Genomic DNA, 20,581 nt, shown 5'->3' on the forward strand with positions numbered 1-20,581 from the left:
TAGTTCCAGAAACTGCAGTTTTAGTTCACTTGCAGTTCCAGAAACTACAGTTTCTGTAGTTCCAGAAACTGCAGTTTCAGAAACTGAACTAAACAAAAAAAATCAAGAACCTAAACATACTCATGCACAGGCATTGATAAGAAGAGAGAAAAGTCGGGATCTGAATTATTTGATTAATTGCTAATTGGATCGAAATCGGTGGCGGGCAGCGGTAAAATGGCAAAGCTGGATGACGAACAGATCGCGGAGCTGCGGGAGATGTTTGGATCGTTTGATGGGAACAAAGACGAGAGCTTGACGCAGCTGGAGCTGGGGTCTCTGCTGCGCTCGCTGGGGCTGAAGTCGAGCCCTCACCAGCTGGAGGCTCTCATCCAAAAAGCCAATCGGAACTTCAACGGACTCGTCGAGTTCTCCGAGTTCGTGGCGTTGGTGGAGCCGGACCTTCTACGAGCCAGGTGTCTGTACACCCAAGACCAGCTCAAGAAGATGTTTAGGATGTTTAAGAGAGTGATGAAAGAGAAGATAAATTTCAGAAATGAGGGAGAGAGAGACATGTGAGAGAGTTTAAGAGAGTTTTGAAAAAATTAAAACATTAGCAACCATTGGATTGCTTTGATGACTAATACCAATTGGTACCAACTCAAAGTGACCCGATTGTTAATAAAACTAACCTGATTGTTATATATTAACAATAATGGTATTAGAAGTTAAAAACCTTAGTAAAGATGTAGTAATGAGTAATTATTTCTTTCTTATTTGGAAAAAAAAATCATATGATTTTTTTTCCTAAATAAAGCCCTTGTTTTTTCTTTTTTTAAATAAATTAACTCATTTGACCATTGCCTTGTAAATAAATATGTCATTATTGTTTTTTTTTTTTTTTTTTTTTTATGGTATAGGGTATGAGTTCACCTCATACTTAAAGGTATAAAATGGGATTTGTAGAAGCTTAATATAAAGCCGACAAATCAACGCTTAAGGAATAAGTAAAAATGCACTACCGAACACTTGAAAATAACCGTCGAGTGCTCGACATCTAGTATGTGTGAAAAAAATAAAAACTAATAGATCAATATTATGTAACATGAAATTGTTACAATATTATTGAATTTTAGTTAAAATTTTAAAAGTCATAAAACTTTAGTTAATAAATTATAAAATTAAAGGATCTGGATGAAAGTTTCCAAAAATAAAATTGTGCTTTTCAGCAAAAGAAATCAGCTAATTGAGATACTTTCTTATGCATCTATGAATCCAAGCGTCTTGAAAGCATATTGACCAACTTTAATTATTACGTTACTAAGTAACTCTCCTTGATATATATGCCAAAATTAATGCCTATATCGATATGTCATCCAACAATTTTAATAATATATTTATAAACTAAGGTACGTTACTATAGTAATCACATGCATATTTCTCATTTTAGGGCATTTAACTTGTTTACTTTTTATAACCGTTATTACGTACGTTGTATTCACTTAGCATACTAATGTGATAGCATACAACTAATCCTCTCTACAAATAAAATTGGACACATGAAAATAATGAAAGGTATATAATTTACGAAATTACATAACTCAATTACGCCATTGGGATTGTACCAAAACGTGAACATTCGAAACAGAACAGTCCCTCGATCTCCTACCAAATGAGTCCATTAGGAACTTTGTTGTGTCCTTTATTGCAAGAGCAGAGGAGGCTTCCGATTGAGACAGAGTTACATGACTTGCATATATGGTTGTTGAATTGAGGAAAGGCATCGAACAATTTTGCAAGAATATGAGGACATTTCTGCGGTCATTGAGCCTCTGATTGAGGCTGTGAAAATGTTAAACGGGGATGAGATGGACTTGTACGTGTGCACCAGTTGGTGCAAGCTTCCGATTGATTGACCAACTTTGGAAAATATATGATTATTATTATTATTTAGCCTCCCTCATGTTGCTAGTGTAAGATGTGGCACCAGAACCCTTTCATATATGGTCACTTTTTTTTTTAAAAGTAAATTAGATGAAAGTCCCAAAGAAGAAAAACAAAAACACTTGCATTAACATTGATAAATTAAGAGAAATATAGCAATGTATAGCTAAAGTTTGAATGGAATAAGGGAGGAACCCAACCAAACTTATTGCTAGCTACTACCCAAATTGTACCCACTTGAAGAAAATTAAACTAGAATTGAAGATTAACTTATTAATTAACTTAAAAGACCAGCATTAATTATTTTGTTAATTAACTAGTTCAGCACACCGGGCCATGGCCAGTTGGTGAAACGAAGGCCATGAACTCGGTATCAGTTTCAAACTTAGCCATTACTTCCTCGGCCAAGGTAATGTATGACTCTATTCCATCACCCTCTTTGTTGTCCACAAAAACTACAAAGTTGTTGAGAACCCGTGCCGGCGAACCCACCCATGTAGGCTTCCCCCAACCAAAATCATTATGGTCATACAGAGGAAATCTGCACATACTACTGAATGCAAACCAATCCATCTCTCCACTGCTGACCAAACTGTGAAAGTACTCTTCTTCATCACCATGTTTTAGTCTTTCCATGTACTCATTGTCAATCTTGCTTATTTCTTCTCGTAACTGCCTGGCCAGCTGGCCATAACAATATTCTTGGCCACGGTTGCTGCCAGTCGTCGGAGCTCTCCTGGCCATACGAATAAGATTTCCAAAAGCACATTGGGGCAATGGTGGATCAAACCTTGGACGCAAGTTCACACTGAGAACCATCATGTACAACGACGACGTCTTCTCAGGCCTACTTGTATCATCCTTGCAATTGGTAGCAGCTGCTTCCACAAATCGGCTCCATATGAAAGTTGATAAAGCCTCAAAACGTGAGGGGCCTTTTTGGGTTTTATCGTCGACGACTGTATCCCCATATTTTGCTTTGAGAACCTCTATTGCAGAGGCATCAAATACAAACCTCTTTGTTACTTTCTTCTTTTTGATGGCTACAACGCTTGGATCGTTTCCAATCAAATCCTTTGGTGGGAAGAGTATGGCTGAAACAAATTCCGGGCGCTCTATGTTGACTTCATCCCCGCGAGCAATGGCAGCCCAAGTTTTGCTGAACATCAACATAGATAACCCATCTGCAACCTTGTGAGAAATGCATTGAGCAATTGCAAATCCTCCACATTCAAACTTGTTGAGCTGGACGCCTAGGGCGAATTTATCAGTACTATTATGACTATCAGGTTCAAAGGGGAGGAACTTGTTGATTTCAGCTGGGATCGGATTCTTAAGAACATCAGAAAGTTGGCACTTCACTTGAGCTTCAAGGTAGGGAATGCCCTCGTCGTTGCAGTCTATGAAATTGTTGTCTTTGTCGACTCGTCCGGCTAGTGGGTAGTAAAGGGTTAAGACTTGGGCTAAGGACTTCTTAAGGTTGTTGGATATTTCAGTAATGGTGGACTGTGTTTGGCCATTGAATTCATAGAAGAGGACAAAAGAGCTATAGATTGGGGGAGATAATTGATCAAGAAAAGAGAATTGATAATGGCGAAGATGGTGAGGCGTTGGAGAAGATGGTTTGATAATCTCCTTGGAGATTACTTCCACTTCAACGTCCTTCATTCTAATTCTCTCCTGGTGAACTTGAACGATCGAATTGATTTTGTTGATGGTGTGGTGGTTCTGTGTTGAAAGTTCATGTTATATATCATGCCCTACAATTAATGTGTAAACAGTAACGTTAACACAGCTCAAACAAGTGTTGTCCACGCATGATCAGGAGCTGCTTGCTTATGCAAATTTAAATTAAAGCGTCTTGAAAGCACGTTGATCAACTTTATCGTTACGTTACTATTGACCAACTTTTATCGTTACATTACACACGAATCACAAATTGTATTAGTAAAATGTAACAAATCTTGTGTACATATATATGATCAATTGTGTTTGTAAATTTTGTGGTAATCACAAAATTAAGTCCATATTCTTATTTGAAACCCACTATTTTTACAACTATATATACTCAAATAGTGATTATGTGCAACTTTTATATACAATAGTTCATATATTAATTAGGCCACATTAGAGCCACTGCCAATTAAAATGGTTACTGTTATCCAACCAAAATGGTGTAGCTTAGTAAACTCATTTGATCGAGGATTGAGAAAGATTGACCATCGATCCTAAGAGAAGCAATTAATGGCAACATAATACAAAATAGTTCTTAAAAAAGCTAGGTGGGAATAGGTCAAATTTCTTGTAGTGCATACTAATATGATAATAGCAAACAAAATTGGACACGTAAAAATAATGAAAGGTATATATTATATGAAATAGAAAAGTACATCTTGAGGAAAATTAACCAAAAGATTGAACATTAATTAACGTAAAAGACTACCATATATTAATTAATTATTGCGTGAATTAACTAGCTAGGTCTCCCCCAACCAAAATCATTATCATCATACAAATCTGCACATACTACTAAAGTACACCTATCACGAAGTTTACGGATAAAACTCAAGAGCTCATCACCCCCCAGTCATAGTCTTCTCCGGTAGTACTTTGTCAATCCTGCTTATTTCTTCTCGTACCTGGTCATGGTCATAACTGATAGGAAAGCTATGGTAGCCATGAAAAAGAAACAGAGATGTTGCAGAGAAAGAGAGAAAATGGAAGAGAGAGAATCAAGAAATGCTCTGTTACTTAACTGTTTATGTAAATGTTACAACTTACTGATTCGAGAAGCTACTACAGACTTGTCTTATATACTGTGATGTATTACTCACGTGTATATTGTGCTACTGCTATACAGCTGGATAAGCTACTAACAATGTAACTGACTTACAAAAGACCATTGACCATCATTGACCAACTACTTAATAGTCTATCCCTTACAATAACAACATTCTTCAAGAACATTGCGGACAGAATTACTGTCATGGCAAAACGAATAAGATTTCAGAAAGAACATTGCGGCCATGGTGGATCAAACCTTGGACGCAAGTTCACAATTAAGTACGCAATTACTGACACATTTTTTCCACATATAAGTTTCATTACAAGCTAATCTAATGGTTAACGAGAGCTTTGCTCTTTTTTTGTAAAGTTATTGAATAGAGAAATAAAAACAAGAATTCTGAATTCTCTATCAAAGCTTACCTCTTTCTCGGCTTTCATTTCTGAATTTGATTACTTTCTCTATCTCGCTATAGTCTAATCTTATACACATATAGAGAACTAGCTAGTTGTTTAATTGTTGGGAAGCAGTCAAAAGGATTAAAAGATTAGATAGTTTTTTAAATTAGTACATTAAAAACAATAAATGCATCATTCTTTTAAATTCTCATGATAAAGTAATTCAAGAGAAGAGATAAGAACCAGTGGAGGAGATCGAAGTGATCTAACATATATATATATGAGAAAAGATTTTGTACCTTATTAGAGTCCAAGATCTTTGTGCCCTAATCTGATGTGGCAAAATTATTTTGTACACATCATTAATTATTATTAAAAGACTATCTTACTTAATTAAAATCTAGTGATCGACTGAAATTATTATTAATAAAAAATTATCTTAATCATTCTTTGTCTTCAATTAATTTTAATCTCGATCAACTACACTATTTCATTAGAATATGTAGATCTAATGGAAAAAAATAAATTTTTGAAAGAGAAGAAAAACTATAGACTAGCTCGATCTTCCTCAATTCCCCAATCACATTCAATCTCATTGTGCTCTCTCTTCTATCATTGACACTAGCAACCCGGCCAAAAGATTAGTTTCAGCCACACATGGCAGTCCGAGCCACACGTGCAGCTATCTCCTGTCAAATTAAAGATTGGTTTGGGAATAGAGGATGAGCCTCTAGTTTGCAATTTGGTTCATGCATGCTAGCTCTTTATATTACTCCAGCCCCTAATCGTTGCTCTTCATCAACTGGAACAAAGGTTTGATAGGACTAAGTTGGCCCCCATGGATAAGATCTATATAGAAGTGATGAATTTTCAATGAAGGATTATACTATAATCTCAAAAAATAAATAACTTGAGTATAATACATCATTTAACTTAAGTATAATCTCCATATGCTTGTTTACCAGCAGTTATATTATATATCAAATTGGAACAAACAAATAACTTGAGTATAAAATTGAGACAACTAGCTAGCTAGCTAGTCTCGGTATCTAATTGGCAAAATTGAAAACCACCCCCTAAAATAAAAACAATGACATACTGCTAATCCTGGGCAATCAAATTAAATTGCATTAAGAACGTACTGCAGACTTGCATTAACTTTGATAACATATTGCTTAACTTTCAATGGAGCGCTAGCTAGGGAGGAACCCAGCCAAACTTATTACTACGACCCCAACTAATAATTAAACTTATTGCTAGGAAGATTATTAAATTTCAAAGCACAATTTTAATTAATTATTAGTTGATCGAGCACTGGAGCTAGAAACATAGGCGAGGAACTCAGTATCGCCTTCAAATTTGACCATGACCTCCTCCGTCAAGCAAATATACGCCTCTATTCCATCACCCTCTTTAGTGTCGATGAAAATGGCTAGATTGTTAAACAGTCGTGAGGGTGTGCCCACCCATGTAGGTCGCCCCCAACCAAAATCATTATCATAGTGAGGAAATCTGCACAAACTTGTGAAGCCAAACGCTTCCATCTGATCTCCTTTGGTAAAATCATCAGCAAAGTTTTTTAGCAGATTGTAGTAGTCATCATGACCCTCTTGTAGTCTTCTCATGTAGTCATTGTCAATTTTGTTTATACCTTCTCGTACTTGCAAGGGCACATGAAGCTGCCCACCACAACAGTCTTGATCCGGAGCTGTGATTGCAAGACGAGAAAGATTTCCAAAACAACATTGCGGCAATGGTGGATCAAATTTTGGACGCAAGTTCACAGCATGCATCATGATCACCTTGTACGAGTCCGCCTTTGAATTCTCATAAGGACTTCTTGTATCGTCCTTGGTAGCAGCCAAAAATCGACTCCATATGAAAGTCGATAAAGCCTCAACACGTGATGGCCGTCCCTTATATTTGGTCCTGAGGACCTCTATCATATGCCTATCAAATACAAACCTCTTTGTCACTCTATTCCTTGTGATATAAGCGGCTTCATCAATTAATCCAGTAGACTCCTTGGGTGGGAAGAGCGTGGCCGAAATAAATTCTGGACGCACTATGTTCGCTTCATTATCTCCGCGGGCAATGGCAGCCCATGTTTTGGTGAACATGATCATAGATAGTGCATCTGCAACCTTGTGAGAAATGCATTGCCCAATTGCAAATCCTCCACACTCAAAGATGTTGAGCTGGATACCTAAAACAAATTTATTATTGTTAGTAATATGACTGTCTAGTTCAAATGGGAGGAACTTGTTGATTTCACCAGGGATGGGGTTGTTGAGAACATCACAAAGACGACACTTGACTTGAGCTTCAACATAGGGAACGCCCTCGTCGTTGCAGTCTACGAAATCCTTGTCTATGTTGACCCGTCCGGCTAGTGGGTAGAAAAGGGTTAAGACTTGGGCTAAGGACTTCTGGAGGTGGTTGGATATTTCGGTCATGTTATTGTTGGGTTGTGTTTTGTCATTGAGTTCATAAAAGTGGACCAGAGAGCCATAGACTGCGGGAGATATTTGATCAAGATATGAGAATTGGTAATGGCGAAGATGGTCAGGGGTTGGAGAAGATGGTTTGATAATCTCCTTGGAGATTACTTCCACTTCAACGTCCTTCATTCCTAATTAATTTCCTTCTAATGAACTTGATCGATCTATCGAGTACGTTGATTGATGATATGTGCTTTGGTGGTTTTGTGGTGTGTTATTGTTATATATATTAATTTGCCCTACACTTTCTTGTATGTGTTAACACAGCTCAAACAGCTGCTGAAACACGTGAACCTTAATCTAGCTGCATGTTGTACACTAGGATGCCTTGGGGCTTATCCTAGTTGTTATGTTTGTCTTTTAGAAATTTAAAGCGAGTTTTGCTCTGTTTTGGATCTTTGTGTATCTCCTTTTTTCCATTCTTTTTTTCTTTTGGGATCTTTGTGTATCTCCTTTTTATTTTCCTTTATTCTTTTTTGATCTTGTGTATCTCCCATTTATTAAAAAAGAATACAAATCGAAAACTTTTATAAAATGCAATTGGTCTTGTGCATTACAGAGCTACCAGACCATTATTGTAAAAGCTAATTAAGGGTTAAAAAACTGACACATTCTTGTGGCATTCAACATGTTTACTTTCTTTTTCTTTTTGTAACCGCATTATTTCATTACACACGAATCGCATGTATGCTTGTGTTCATGACAATTCCATTTGTTAAAAACACTAACATACTAAAGTGATGATGGCATACTACTAATCATCTCTACAAATAAAATTGGACACATGAAAATATATTAATGAAAGGTATATAATTTGTGAAATCATATACCTCAATTAGGCCATCCGCATTGTACCAAAACGTGAACAATCAAAACAGAACAGTCCCTCCCCTACCAAATGAGTCCATTGGGAACTTTGTTGGGTCCTTTATTGCCAAAGCAGAGGAGGCAACCTGGACAGAGTTACATGACTTGGTTGCATGTTGAATTGAGGAAAGGCATCGAACAATTTTGCAAGATTGCAAAAAGGGTTCCACTGTGAGGACATATCTGTGGTCATTGAGCCTCAGATGGGTTACTATTATTTACTGTATTAGGCAACTATCTTAAGTTACTAATGGGCTGCATTTATTTATATAAGTTGTATAATGGGCTAATGGACTCGGGTAATATTATCAATGGGTCATATTAGATCATATGGGTTATATAAGGCAGTGAGCTCATTGTAAGGGATATGGATGAATGAATATCAAATTTATTTCCTTTTCTTGTGTTTTCGTTAGCATTTTCAATGTCTTTCCCTTCCTTTGATGATGGTAACCCATCAGTTGGTGAGCTCAGCTCCTCCCACATGCAAGAACATGGTGATGTTGGTGGATACAAAAGGTGGTGATGGAATTAATAGAGTGTTCGATGAGATTGAGCGACGAATTAAGAAATGGAACTGTTTGATCGAGCGTCTTATTGCTACTACCCAAATTGTACTCACTTGAAGAAAATTAAACTAGAAGTGAAGATTAACTTGTTAATTAACTTAAAGGACCAGCATTAATTATTTTGTTAATTAACTAGTTCAGCACCGGGCCATGGCCAGTTGGTGAAACGAAGGCCATGAACTCGGTAATGTATGCCTCTATTCCATCACCCTCTTTGGTGTCCAGAAAAACTACAAGGTTGTTGAACAGCCGTGCCGGTGTGCCCACCCATGCAGGTCTCCCCCAACCAAAATCATTATCATCATACAGAGGAAATCTGCACATACTACTGAATGCAAACGCAACCACCTCTTCTCTGATGGTCAAACCGAGAAAGTACTGTTCATCCTCATCATCACCCTGTCTTAGTCTTTCCATGTACACATTGTCAATCTTGCTTATTTCTTCTCGTAACTGCCTGGCCAGCTGGCCGTGACAGTATTTTTGGCTGCGGCTACCACCCTCAGTAGTATTATTAATTGAGGTTGGAACTGTCCTGGCCAAACCAAAAAGATTTCCAAAAGAACATTGGGGCAATGGTGGATCAAACCTTGGACGCAAGTTCACAGGGTGAACCATCGCGTATGACGTCTTCTCAGGCCTAATTGTATCATCCTTGCCACTGGTAGCAGCAGCTACCACAATTCGGCTCCATATGAAAGTTGATAAAGCCTCAACACGCGAGGGACCTTTTTGGGTTTTATTATTGTCGACGACATGACCCCCATATTTCATTTTGAGAACCTCTATCGCAGAGGCATCAAATACAAACCTCTTTGTTACTTTCTTCTTTGTCATGGGCCTCATCGCTGCAACGCTTGGAATGTTGTTTCCAGTAAAATCCCTTGGTGGGAAGAGTGTGGCTGTAACAAATTCTGGGCGCTCTATATTGGCTTCATCTCCACGAGCAATGGCAGCCTAAGTTTTGCTGAACATCAACATAGATAACCCATCTGCAACCTTGTGAGAAATGCATTGACCAATTGCAAATCCTCCACATTAAAATATGTTGAGCTGGACGCCCAGGGCAAATTTATTAGTACTATTATGACTATCTAGCTCAAATGGGAGGAACTTGTTGATTTTACAAGGGATCGGATTCTTGACATCGGAAAGTTGGCACTTCACTTGAGCTTCAAGGTAGGGAATGCCCTCGTCGTTGCAGTCTACAAAATGGTTGTCTTTGTCAACTCGTCCAGCTAAGGACTTCTTTAGGTGGTTGGATATTTCGGTAATGTTATTGTTGGGTTGTGTTGATGCTCAAAAATGGTAAAGCAGTCAACGTCGAGTCGAACCACGTAGGCCCGTTGACCCACCACTGAGTGGATGACACGTCGAAGTGGGGCAGGAACGGGTAGCTGGGTCCGACTGGTGAGTAATGAGAGAAAATGATATCCAAAGCACCCTGCGCAAGTACACAAAAGTGAGCGGGAAGGGCACCGGTGTGGTGCCGGCCAAAGCTCCTCCGACGCTCAAGTCAGTGTTCAGAGAGATCTGAGAGCAGTGTGAGTGAATAGTATAATATTGATTGAATTGTCCTTTTGTGACAAGAATATACCTCTTTTATAGTACCTTTGGAAGAGTGTCAACCAATTCGGTGACGACACGTGTCCTTTGTGGTGACTTGCACTGTAGGAGCGCCACGTGTCACCGGTCTCGAGGATCCAAGTGAGTTGACACGGGTCGGAGGCCCAGGAGGCTTGAGCTTGGGAGGCCGGAGCCTAAGAGGCCGGGGCCCAGGGGGCCGGAGCCTAGTAGGTCAGGGGCTAGGAGCCCATGAAGGGCTTAGTCATTTGGGCCTAGGCTCAAACAGCACGATGTTAAGCCTTGTGTGACTTATCGTTATGCCCAGACCATTCATCATACGAACAGGTTGTGTTTTGTCATTGAGTTCATAAAAGTGGACCAAAGAGCCATAGACTGTGGGAGATATCTGATCAAGATATGAGAATTGGTAATGGCGAAGATGGTCAGGGGTTGGAGAAGATGGTGTGATAATCTCCTTGGAGATTACTTCCACTTCAACGTCCTTCATTCCTAATTAATTTTCTTCTAATGAACTCGATCTATCGATCGAGTACGTTGATTGATGATATATGCTTTGGTGGTTTTGTAGTGTGTTATATATATTAATTTGCCCTACACTTTAATGTATATGTTAACACAGCTAACAGCTGCTGCAAACACGTGAACCTTGATCTAGCTGTTATGTTTGTCTTTTAGAAATTTAAAGCGAGCTTTGCTCTGTTTTGAATGGACTTAACACTAGTTTTCCTCTCTAGAGTAAGGTATAACCCTTATAAATGAGTATCTCCTTTTTTTCATTCCGTTTTTCTTTTTCGATCTTGTGTATCTACTTTTTATTTTACTTTATTCTTTTTCGATCTTGTGTATCTCCCATTTATTACAAAAGAATACAAATCGAAAACATTATAAAATGCAATTAGTCTTGTGCATTACACGCGTACAGAGCTGCCACACCATCCTTTTAAAATCTGAGGGTTAAAAAACTGTCATCAGGAAACAAAATAAGTTTCATTACAAACTAATCGGAGGGTTCAAGAGAGCTTTGCTCTGTTTTGTAAAGTTATTGAACAGACAAATAAAAACATAGATATTCTGATTTCTCTCTCCAAAAGTTTGTCTCTTTATTTGCTTTCATTTCTGAATTTAATTACTTTTTCTCACTACAATCTAAACTTATACACATATAGAAAACTAGTTGTTTAATTGTTGGGAAAAGTCAAAGGATTAAAAGATCGGATAATGTTTTAAATTAGTACATTAAAAACAATAAATGCATCATTCTTAAATTCGCATATAATAAGTACTTCTTTTTTTTTTTTTTTTTTGGCCAAATTATAATAAGTACTTCAATAGAATAGATAAGAAACTAGCAGATCGGAGGAGGTTAAATTTGAGACATCTCAAATTGTTAAGAGTAATACAGCTATATCGATAGAGTTGATCTAGTACTATTTCTCTTACTTTAATTACCATATATTATTGTTACTTTGCCCAAATATAATATATCAAATTAGAATGATATCATGGTCCAATAATTAATTATGTTAGTATGCTTGACGAATTCACATTCTAAGTCAAATTGGGACAAAATAAATATTTAGTTGTAAAATTGGAAAAATAATAATTTAGGTACTTAATTAAGTTAGTAAAATAATTAATTAGGAAGAAAATAATAAAAGAAATCTCATTATAAACTTGAGGAGAAAGCAAGGAGGGCAAACCCCATCTTACCAAAAAAAAAAAAAGGAGGGCAAACCCCATTATAAATATTAGAGAACTCTGCGAAATTAGGAGCTGTCCGAAATTTGAAGTTGTGCATGACTTTTATCCAAATGGTTATCATGGGGGCCTTGATACCAGAAGTAAAAATATGCCTCAAGGAATGCGACCTATAATTGTGGGTTCCAAATTGTATATGGTGAGCCGGATCATTCTGATGTGCCCAACTAGATGAAGTATGTTCCTTTGATCCTAGTGATATTGATCCTGAGGGTCAATCCTTCCGCCTCTGTGAGGGCCCCATTCCCAGATTCATTGAGGAGAAAATCTATGTTCTGGGATCAATATGATGAGGGACTTTTGTGGATCAATATGAAAAATTTTATCAATAAAATCAAATGTTTGTTTCTCTCATTCCCAGATTCCCTCTTGTAGTGTTGGAAATTGATTAAAAAATAAAAAGGAGGTTTGCTGCTACAGTTTTGTTTGAAAGGAGAAGAACCATGTGTTTATGACACATGATGAAAAAGGGTGCTGCAGCATGGTGTGATAGAGACAAGCCTCCTTGAAACAAGGAGGGCTATGACAATTGATAGGCAGGGGGCTGAGGAGCTGTGGGCTAGTTGGATCAAGTTGAAAACCAACTCTTGGTCTTTATTAGTTGGCACATTGATGGCTGCTTTTTTTTTTGTTGACTTCGGTGGATGAAAGAGTTCACCCACTGCAATTGTTTATAAAAGGCAGCAACCCTTTCATCTATTTAAGTAGCAAGGCATTAGAGAAGCAAGCCTTGTGAGCTTCTGAGTGCAGAGAGGAAACAAGAGTGCAATACTCTTGGGTGAGATAGAGAGTTCTTGGGAAATTCTATGAGTGTGGGTGTACAAGGGTTCATGGGATTGGGTTATGTGATGTAACTCAAGTGTGTCTTGTACTATTTGTATTCTCATAGTGAAGAACAAATATCTCTGGTGGATGTAGGCAGAAATTTACCGAACCACGTTAATCTTGTGTGCATTATTTTTATTTCTCTGTTGTTTTTTATATTTCTCTAAAGGAGGATCCTGGAGGGGATTTGGAAATACTCTCGAGTTAATATTGAGAGGTCCAATTTTCCCAACATGTAGTCTTCTCATGTACTCATAATCTTGTTTATTCCTTCTCGTACTTGCAAGGGCACATGCATGCAGCTGCCCACCACAACAGTCTTGATCAGTTAAGACGGATCCGGAGTTATGATTGCAAGGCGAGAAAGGTTTCCAAAAGAACATTGCGGCAGTGGTGGATCAAATCTTGGACGCAAGTTCACAGCATGCAACATGATCGATCACCTTGTACGAGTACGAGTTGGAATTCTCACAAGGCCTTCTAATTATATCATCCTTGGTAGCAGCCACAAATCGACTCCGTATGAAAGTCGATAAAGCCTCAACACGTGATGGCCGGCCCTTATATTTTTCTCTGAGGACCTCTATCATGTGCCTATCAAACACAAACCTCTTTGTCACGAAAGGCACAAAATTCAGCAGGTGGAGATAGTGTGGTTAGTGGCAGCCCATGTTTTTCTGAACATGATCGTAGATAGTGCATCTGCAACCTTGTGAGACATGCATTGCCCAATTGCAAATCCTCCACACTCAAAGATGTTGAGCTGGATACCTAGAACAACTTTACTTGAGCTTCAACGTAGGGAACCCCTTCGTCGTTGCAGTCTAGGAAATCCTTGCCTATGTCGACCCGTTCGGCTTGTGGGTAGTAAAGGGTTAAGACTTGGACTAAGGACTTCTTGAGGTGGTTGGATATTTCAGTAATGGTATTGTTGGGTTGTGTGTTGTCATAGAAGAGGATCAAAGAGCCATAGACTGCAAGAGATATTTTATCAAGAAAGGAGAATTGGTAATGGCGAAGATGGTCAGGGGTTGGAAAAGATGGTTTGATAATCTCCTTGGAAATTACTTCCACTTCAACATCCTTCCTTCTAATTCTCTCCTGGTGAACTTAAACGAATTGGTTTTGTTGATGGTGTGGTAGTTCTGTGGTGAAAGTGCATGTTATATATTTGCCCTACAATTAATGTGTAAATAGTAAAGTTAACACAGCTCAAACAAGTGCTGTACATGCATACAGCAGCTGCGACAAACACATGACCCTTAATTTAGTTGTCATATTTGTTTGTCTTTTAATGAGTTAATTGAGCTTTTGACCTTTGACCAAAAAAAAAAAAGAATCAAGATCTCTTACCCATTTAGCTACCATGCTTTAATCTTGGCCATCAAAGAGAGAGTAGAGAGTGAAAGAAAAGGAAAGAGGTGAGAAGCTTGATGGCCAAGATTAAAAGTATATAGAGAAATAAGTAGGTAAATGAATAGAGGATCCTAGTCCAAAAAAAAAAAAAATAGAGCTTTTGACCAAAAGAAATCAGCTAATTAAGCTGTCATTGGCTAATTGAGCTGCTTGCATATACTGATATACACTTTTGAATAAACGTTTTGAAAACATACTGACCAACTTTTAATGTATACATTACTATATTAATGTGCCAAAATTAATTTATTGTTACGTTACTATATTAAGTATAGATTAACTCTCTTTGTTATTTCATCCAAAATGAATGCTCTGTTTCGTATATATGGACTTAATTGGGACTAGTTTCAAGTACTCACCGAGTTAAATTTGTACCCTGTTTGAACTTTGAAGTAGGTTTGCCCTGTACGTTGTGGTCCTTATTGGGCTTTGCTAGTATTTTTTTCTCTACAATATACCCCCTTATAAATAGGGGCCTTCCAATTTATGATCATTTAACACTAAATGAAGGAAGGATCTTTCTGTGGAGCCCACATAAGTCGTTTTGTGTCAATCCGAACGTTCATTTTTTACATATTTATTAATTAGATCATCTTTGCAAAAAATTTGCCAAATCGGAAATCATTTTCCTATTTAACTTTGATCAAACAAATTGACGGTTTCATCAAAAATATTTGGTTCATCTATTTGTTTGAACAAAATTAGATAGACAAATGATTTCCGATTTGGCTGATTTTTTACAAAGATAATATATCAATGGAGATGTAAAAAATGAACGGTTCAGATCGACACAAAATGACTTGTGTGAGCCCCATAGAGGTATTTCGGTTATACTTAATAATTTTTCTATTAAATGGTCTTGATATACTATATATTATATAAAATAAATTATATGTACGTATAGACATTAGATTTATTTTATATTTGATAATATTTGATTTAAAACCTTAAGGTATCAATCCATCTCTCCTAGGGTTTGTTTATGTCTCATTCTGAGCATGGCAGCCCTTGCAGACAGTTTTGAGGCTCATAAATTTGTGACAAAACTCTACGTTGAATGCTCCAAATTTCGAGCGGCCATTACTTTTTACCAAGAAACTTTCGGCGCGGTTGCAGTTGAGGCTGTTGAGCCGAGCCGGAAGCGGAAGTCTATGCAAGTAAACACCCGCATCCAAGCGACTCAGATGAAGATAGGAGAATCAATGATACTTGTATCTCCCTCGAAATCGGTTGTTTCTGAGGAACTGTATGTTAATATCTCGTTTTTCTGTTTTGTTTTGTTTTGTTGATACCATCATATTTATCTCGGGTTTTGTTTTGTTTCTGAGAAGTGTATGCTAAATTAGTAAAAACTAGTAATAGTGCCCGCGCGATGCTGTGGGTCTTAAAAGCTTATAAAACGTGCATAAGGCTGATAAATTTTTTACATATATACATCAATGTCAAGCTTAAGTTACAAAACGTAGATTCATGATATGTTTTATATGCTAATTGTTATGTTAAAATATTAATGATATATTAATAAACCTAAGATATTGATGATATTTTAATAAACCAAACAACATTCAAAAAAATATTACAATACTTGGTTAGACAATTGTATGTCATAGTAAACAAAAGATGGGCAGTATTCAAATGGTCATTGTTCAAAAGTTCTTGGATGGGCGTTCACAGGTGACTTAATAGGTTTTGGGGGATTCATCTTCAGTGTTCTTGGGCTGCTTATCTACTTCATTGCCTTGTGCAGGGGGATTCTCGTTTTCTTTGCTTGAAATTTTGAAAATGTGATTTGTTAGTGTGTATAATGGTAAAATTTGAGTCCATGTAATTTAAAAGTGCAAACATATTCTTTAAAGTGTAATAAAAACACATATGAATGTAAAAACTTTATTTGAATGAGATTGATAAGATGCAAGATCGGAAGAGGCTGGTAAAAATGATTCTTGCAATTTAAGCCATTGAATTAGAAGGAACACCTCTAACCAATTGAAAGTAGTTTTACATAACAGTAGAAGTTAATTCATGCATAAAAATGAAGTTCAACTAAAAATCTCACAATAATGCAGGGTAAGGAAGCCTTGGGAAAATTAAAAAAAAAAAAGAGAATTTTTAACTAAGGCATAAAGATCTGGAGAGAGAGAGAGAGAGAGAGAGAGAGAGAGAGAGAGAGAGAGAGAGAGAGAGAGAGAGAATGAGAAGTTAACCAATGAAAAGCAGCTTTGCACAATAGGAGAAGTTAACCTATTGTTAAAAATGACATTAATGTAAGATCTCACAATAAATGAGGGACAGGAAGCTGGAGATAGAGGATGAGAAGTATAAACAGAGGAAGTTGGAAATTAGTTTTCATAGTTTGGTTCATAATTTTTATAGTCATATATGCAATTTTTTAAGAAGTATAAAGCATGTCTTTGAGGTGTTGCAATTTATCGTGCATGTGTGTTGTTGCAGGTGAGAAAAGTGAAAAGATAATTGTGATTTGAGTATATAAAACTGGTGACATATATATATATAGATGAAAATATAGTTTATTATATTATTTTGTGAAATTTAAGATAATAAAGATTGTAAATAATGATCAAATTGTGTATATGATTTTGTGATGGATAAATAACTCAAATTATTTCAGATCAAGACGTAAGCAAAATAAGCATCGCATACTCAGCCACAATAAAAGTAGTTTAAGAAAAATTCTAAACACATAGTAGGCTAGAATATTTTCTTCCTTATCAATCTATACCTAGTAAATGTGCCCGTGCAGTGCCGCGGGTGTGGAATTCTTCCTCCCATCCTTCTCTAATGAAATGCCTGCATTCCATACTACTGAAGTTAGTTTTCTCACCCCTTAATGCTATAAAGTCTCAAGAATACATGGGATCAAATAGTCAATTGGAATTTAATTGGCTTGGCCTATGTTTGGCAGCCAATAAAAGGCCAAGTAAAAGAGAGAAAGAAACAAAAAAACATAAATTGACAGCTCACAATTTTCGGTTAGATTGTTAAATCCAAATCTTTATCAAATAGTAGAAGATTTAGTCACCTTAATTGATCAAAACAGCTTCCTAAAATGGTTTTAAAAGAGCAAGATAAATTAGGAACAGAGACAGTACCAATTAATCTATACAAATTGTAGAGAGATCAGAGGAGAGAAAAAAGTGGAGACTTTACCTTGAGCCTGAGGCTTACAGACAGTGCTTGTGGGCAACACCAATATGAAAATCTAAATATGTATGTAAACATTGACATCAATAGCAAATTAAATTCAGATCTTAAACATCAAGAAAATCGAAAGCTCACAAAATGAACACCCAGTTAAAATAAAATGCTGCAATCAAATAGTCAATTGGAATTTAATTGGCTTGACCTTTGTTTGGCTGCCAAGAAAAGGTCAAGTAAAAGAGGGAAAGAAACAAAAAAAAGAAATTGACAGCTCACCGTTTCTGTCCGGTTCTGTCCCTGTAGCTTAAGAAACGGTGAGCCTTTGACACATAATATGAAAACTATTTTGGCAACTCAAGCCAACTCATCAACAATCAAAATCATCACAGCCATCACAAATCACCAACAGCATGACCATTAACATTTCTTAATTATCCAATTATTCAATTAATATCTAACATATCATGGCAAGCTAAGATGCAGTGATTTCATATTGGATGGTTCGAATCAATTAATGATATTTACAGGCTGCTATACATAACACAAAAAATAGGAATAAATGGGCCAGCCCAAGAAAAAGATGGATGAATACATATATACAGAGAACAACTGTTTAAATGTAGAGTACATCATAAATGTAAATTTTGTACAAACATTTTTTAATTGAAGCTCTTACATACAATTTTTAAGATGTCTTTTTATATATTATTTAAATTTTATAAATGAAGCTGTTACATAATTTTTTTTTTAATTTATAGTTCACTTGTAAAAAGAATTATTTTGGAAATAATGGAGACAATTTAACAATCAACTTGTCATTTTCTCTTTGTTATCTTCTAAATCTTCCCCACTTTCCTCTCTACGTTCACTCATTCTTTTCCTAAAAGTCTAAAGAGTCCCATGTTCCTCTCTTTATCTGCTTAAGCTTCATCTGGGCAATAATGGCCAGATGAAACTTACTCTTCTCCCTCTAGTTCCCCAACCCATTTATATAAATTACTACACTGTTAAGAAAAAATGATAAGAAATTTACCTGGACAATGTGGATCCTAGAGAGTGAGTGGAGGAACTACTAAACAGACAATTATAGAAATAGTGTCAAATTTTGCAGCAACAAAACAATATATCACACAAAAGTAAATTATATATTAATATATTACTACACTGTCCATATATATTACATATAATTATTTAGGTCAGCTGAGGTAATTGATCTAGTGAATTATATATATATATATATATAATTTTTTATAAAGTTCAAGGCAATGTTTTGACTCCTAGCTTGGTGACAATCGAAGAAGGGTGCATTCTGCATTTCATTTTCAAACGGTTAATTTGTCATCGAAATACTTTCCTAACTAAATGACCAAAAAGGAAGGTTGCAATGAAGTAGGGTCAGCCCAAGTAAACACGAAAAGCTGCATTAATTGCAACAACAGAAGAAATAATGATTGAAGTTTACACTGACCTCTGCATCCAGCCTGATGAATTTGGCATGAAGATGCCTTGAAGCAAGGGACTTCAAATGCTAATCCATTATCCTACAAAGAATCATTTCACATGAGAATATAAATTTTGCATGCAGATGTAGCGGCTCAAAGTCTACAATCAGCTACCATTAGCAGTCCATAATAATCCGATTATTCAATTAATAACAGAACATCATCAAATAATTCTTAAATCAAGAATGATCCAGTCATTTCATTAACAGGAAAAACATCTCAATCATGTAATGACCAATTAGATCAGCGTACCAACCTAAACTAAATTCACTTTAACCATGTTCATTCACCTAGGAAATTAACATATCTCAATGCAATCCAGCTCAACCCGGTCAGCTGCTACAAACAAAATCAGAGTTCTGAAGCTATCAACCAATTTCAATCCATCACAAACACTCAAAATAGCAGTCACCGAAGCCATACACAGCGGAGGTCACGGTGGCAGAGGGTTCTAGTTTAGGTTTTTGGATTTTAACAGAAATCCAAGTTACCAATCCATACAAACAATAATATATATTATCCTTTCACTTTTGTTGATATTTTCTGAGAGATCTCAATGCAACAATAAAATTAAAATTAATTAAGCACTTCAAAATCAGCTGTCAAATAAACGAAAATAAAACTATATATACCACTAATTTCAACCAATCTAATTACAATTCCTAACTTGTATCTAACCAAACCAAACTGCCTATTTTAAAAGACTGAAAAACCATTTGTACTAAAAACAAAAACAATTCGAATAATAATGTCTGAAATTGCTTACCAAATGAGTCTTCTTCAGAATAGAACGAAGCCTGGTGAAGCAAATCTCCATTAGTGCAATATATCTGCAGTGAAAAAGGGAATAAGCAAAACTCAGTCATTATAGTACCCCAAAATTTTGTGAATTTGATGATACTCACTAAGGCATGATTCAAATGTTTTTTTATAGAAATCAACCAAAACCTTGAGAGTTAAAAGTTGAACAGAAACATACCAAAGCTAAAACCAGCGAAAAAAACCATACCTTACCCCAAAAAAGAAACCAATCTTCAAATCCAAAAAAGTATGGGAACCTGAAATTAAAACACAGAAATCAAGTCATCGGCGCCGGCGGGAATCATGGTGGCAGTGGGTACAAAACCTAGAAATACAGATTTCACAACCAATTGAACAATTCGATCCAACAATCAGACAGAGTAGACAAAGAGTAGTAAAACTCACACAAAACCTGAGGCATAAAGTCACCGGAGCCGTCGCAGGTGACGGTGGCAGCGGCGGAGCTAGGGTTCGAATTGGAGCTTTCATT

The 20,581-nt window shown here is 36.5% G+C and overlaps 1 protein-coding gene, 1 long non-coding RNA gene and 3 pseudogenes across 3 annotated transcripts; all 5 read right to left on the reverse strand.

The window, feature by feature from the left end:
* Positions 1-2,244: 2,244 nt before the first annotated feature.
* LOC147294806 (limonoid 21-O-acetyltransferse pseudogene) lies at positions 2,245-3,591 on the reverse strand (annotated as a pseudogene).
* Positions 3,592-6,398: 2,807 nt separating this feature from the next.
* Positions 6,399-7,736, reverse strand: LOC147294807 (limonoid 21-O-acetyltransferse-like). The gene has a single exon (XM_086231216.1). It carries the CDS (start codon positions 7,734-7,736, stop codon positions 6,399-6,401), a length of 1,338 nt encoding a protein of 445 aa, XP_086087342.1.
* Positions 7,737-9,175: 1,439 nt separating this feature from the next.
* Positions 9,176-11,117, reverse strand: LOC147294808 (limonoid 21-O-acetyltransferse-like; annotated as a pseudogene).
* Positions 11,118-13,541: 2,424 nt separating this feature from the next.
* LOC147294809 (stemmadenine O-acetyltransferase-like) lies at positions 13,542-14,581 on the reverse strand (annotated as a pseudogene).
* A 1,570-nt stretch (positions 14,582-16,151) lies between these two features.
* LOC147294810 (uncharacterized) lies at positions 16,152-20,341 on the reverse strand. Of its 2 annotated transcripts, none has more exons than XR_015120932.1 (6): positions 20,300-20,341; positions 20,057-20,120; positions 19,257-19,329; positions 17,798-18,860; positions 17,370-17,437; positions 16,152-16,396 (listed from the first exon to the last, which is right to left on the reverse strand). It is a non-coding gene; the product is annotated as an uncharacterized LOC147294810 (long non-coding RNA). The 2 variants fall into 2 exon arrangements; XR_015120933.1 differs by having other exon boundaries at positions 20,305-20,339.
* Between the last annotated feature and the right edge of the window lie 240 nt (positions 20,342-20,581).

The sequence above is a fragment of the Dryas octopetala genome, chromosome 2, assembly GCF_963921425.1.
Source record: "Dryas octopetala chromosome 2, drDryOcto1.1, whole genome shotgun sequence".
In the NCBI taxonomy this organism is placed as follows: domain Eukaryota; kingdom Viridiplantae; phylum Streptophyta; class Magnoliopsida; order Rosales; family Rosaceae; genus Dryas; species Dryas octopetala.

Bases quoted from the DNA above. Each gene is read 5' to 3' on its own strand.
- LOC147294807 (XM_086231216.1), bottom strand. From the start codon at position 7,736: ATGAAGGACGTTGAAGTGGAAGTAATCTCCAAGGAGATTATCAAACCA.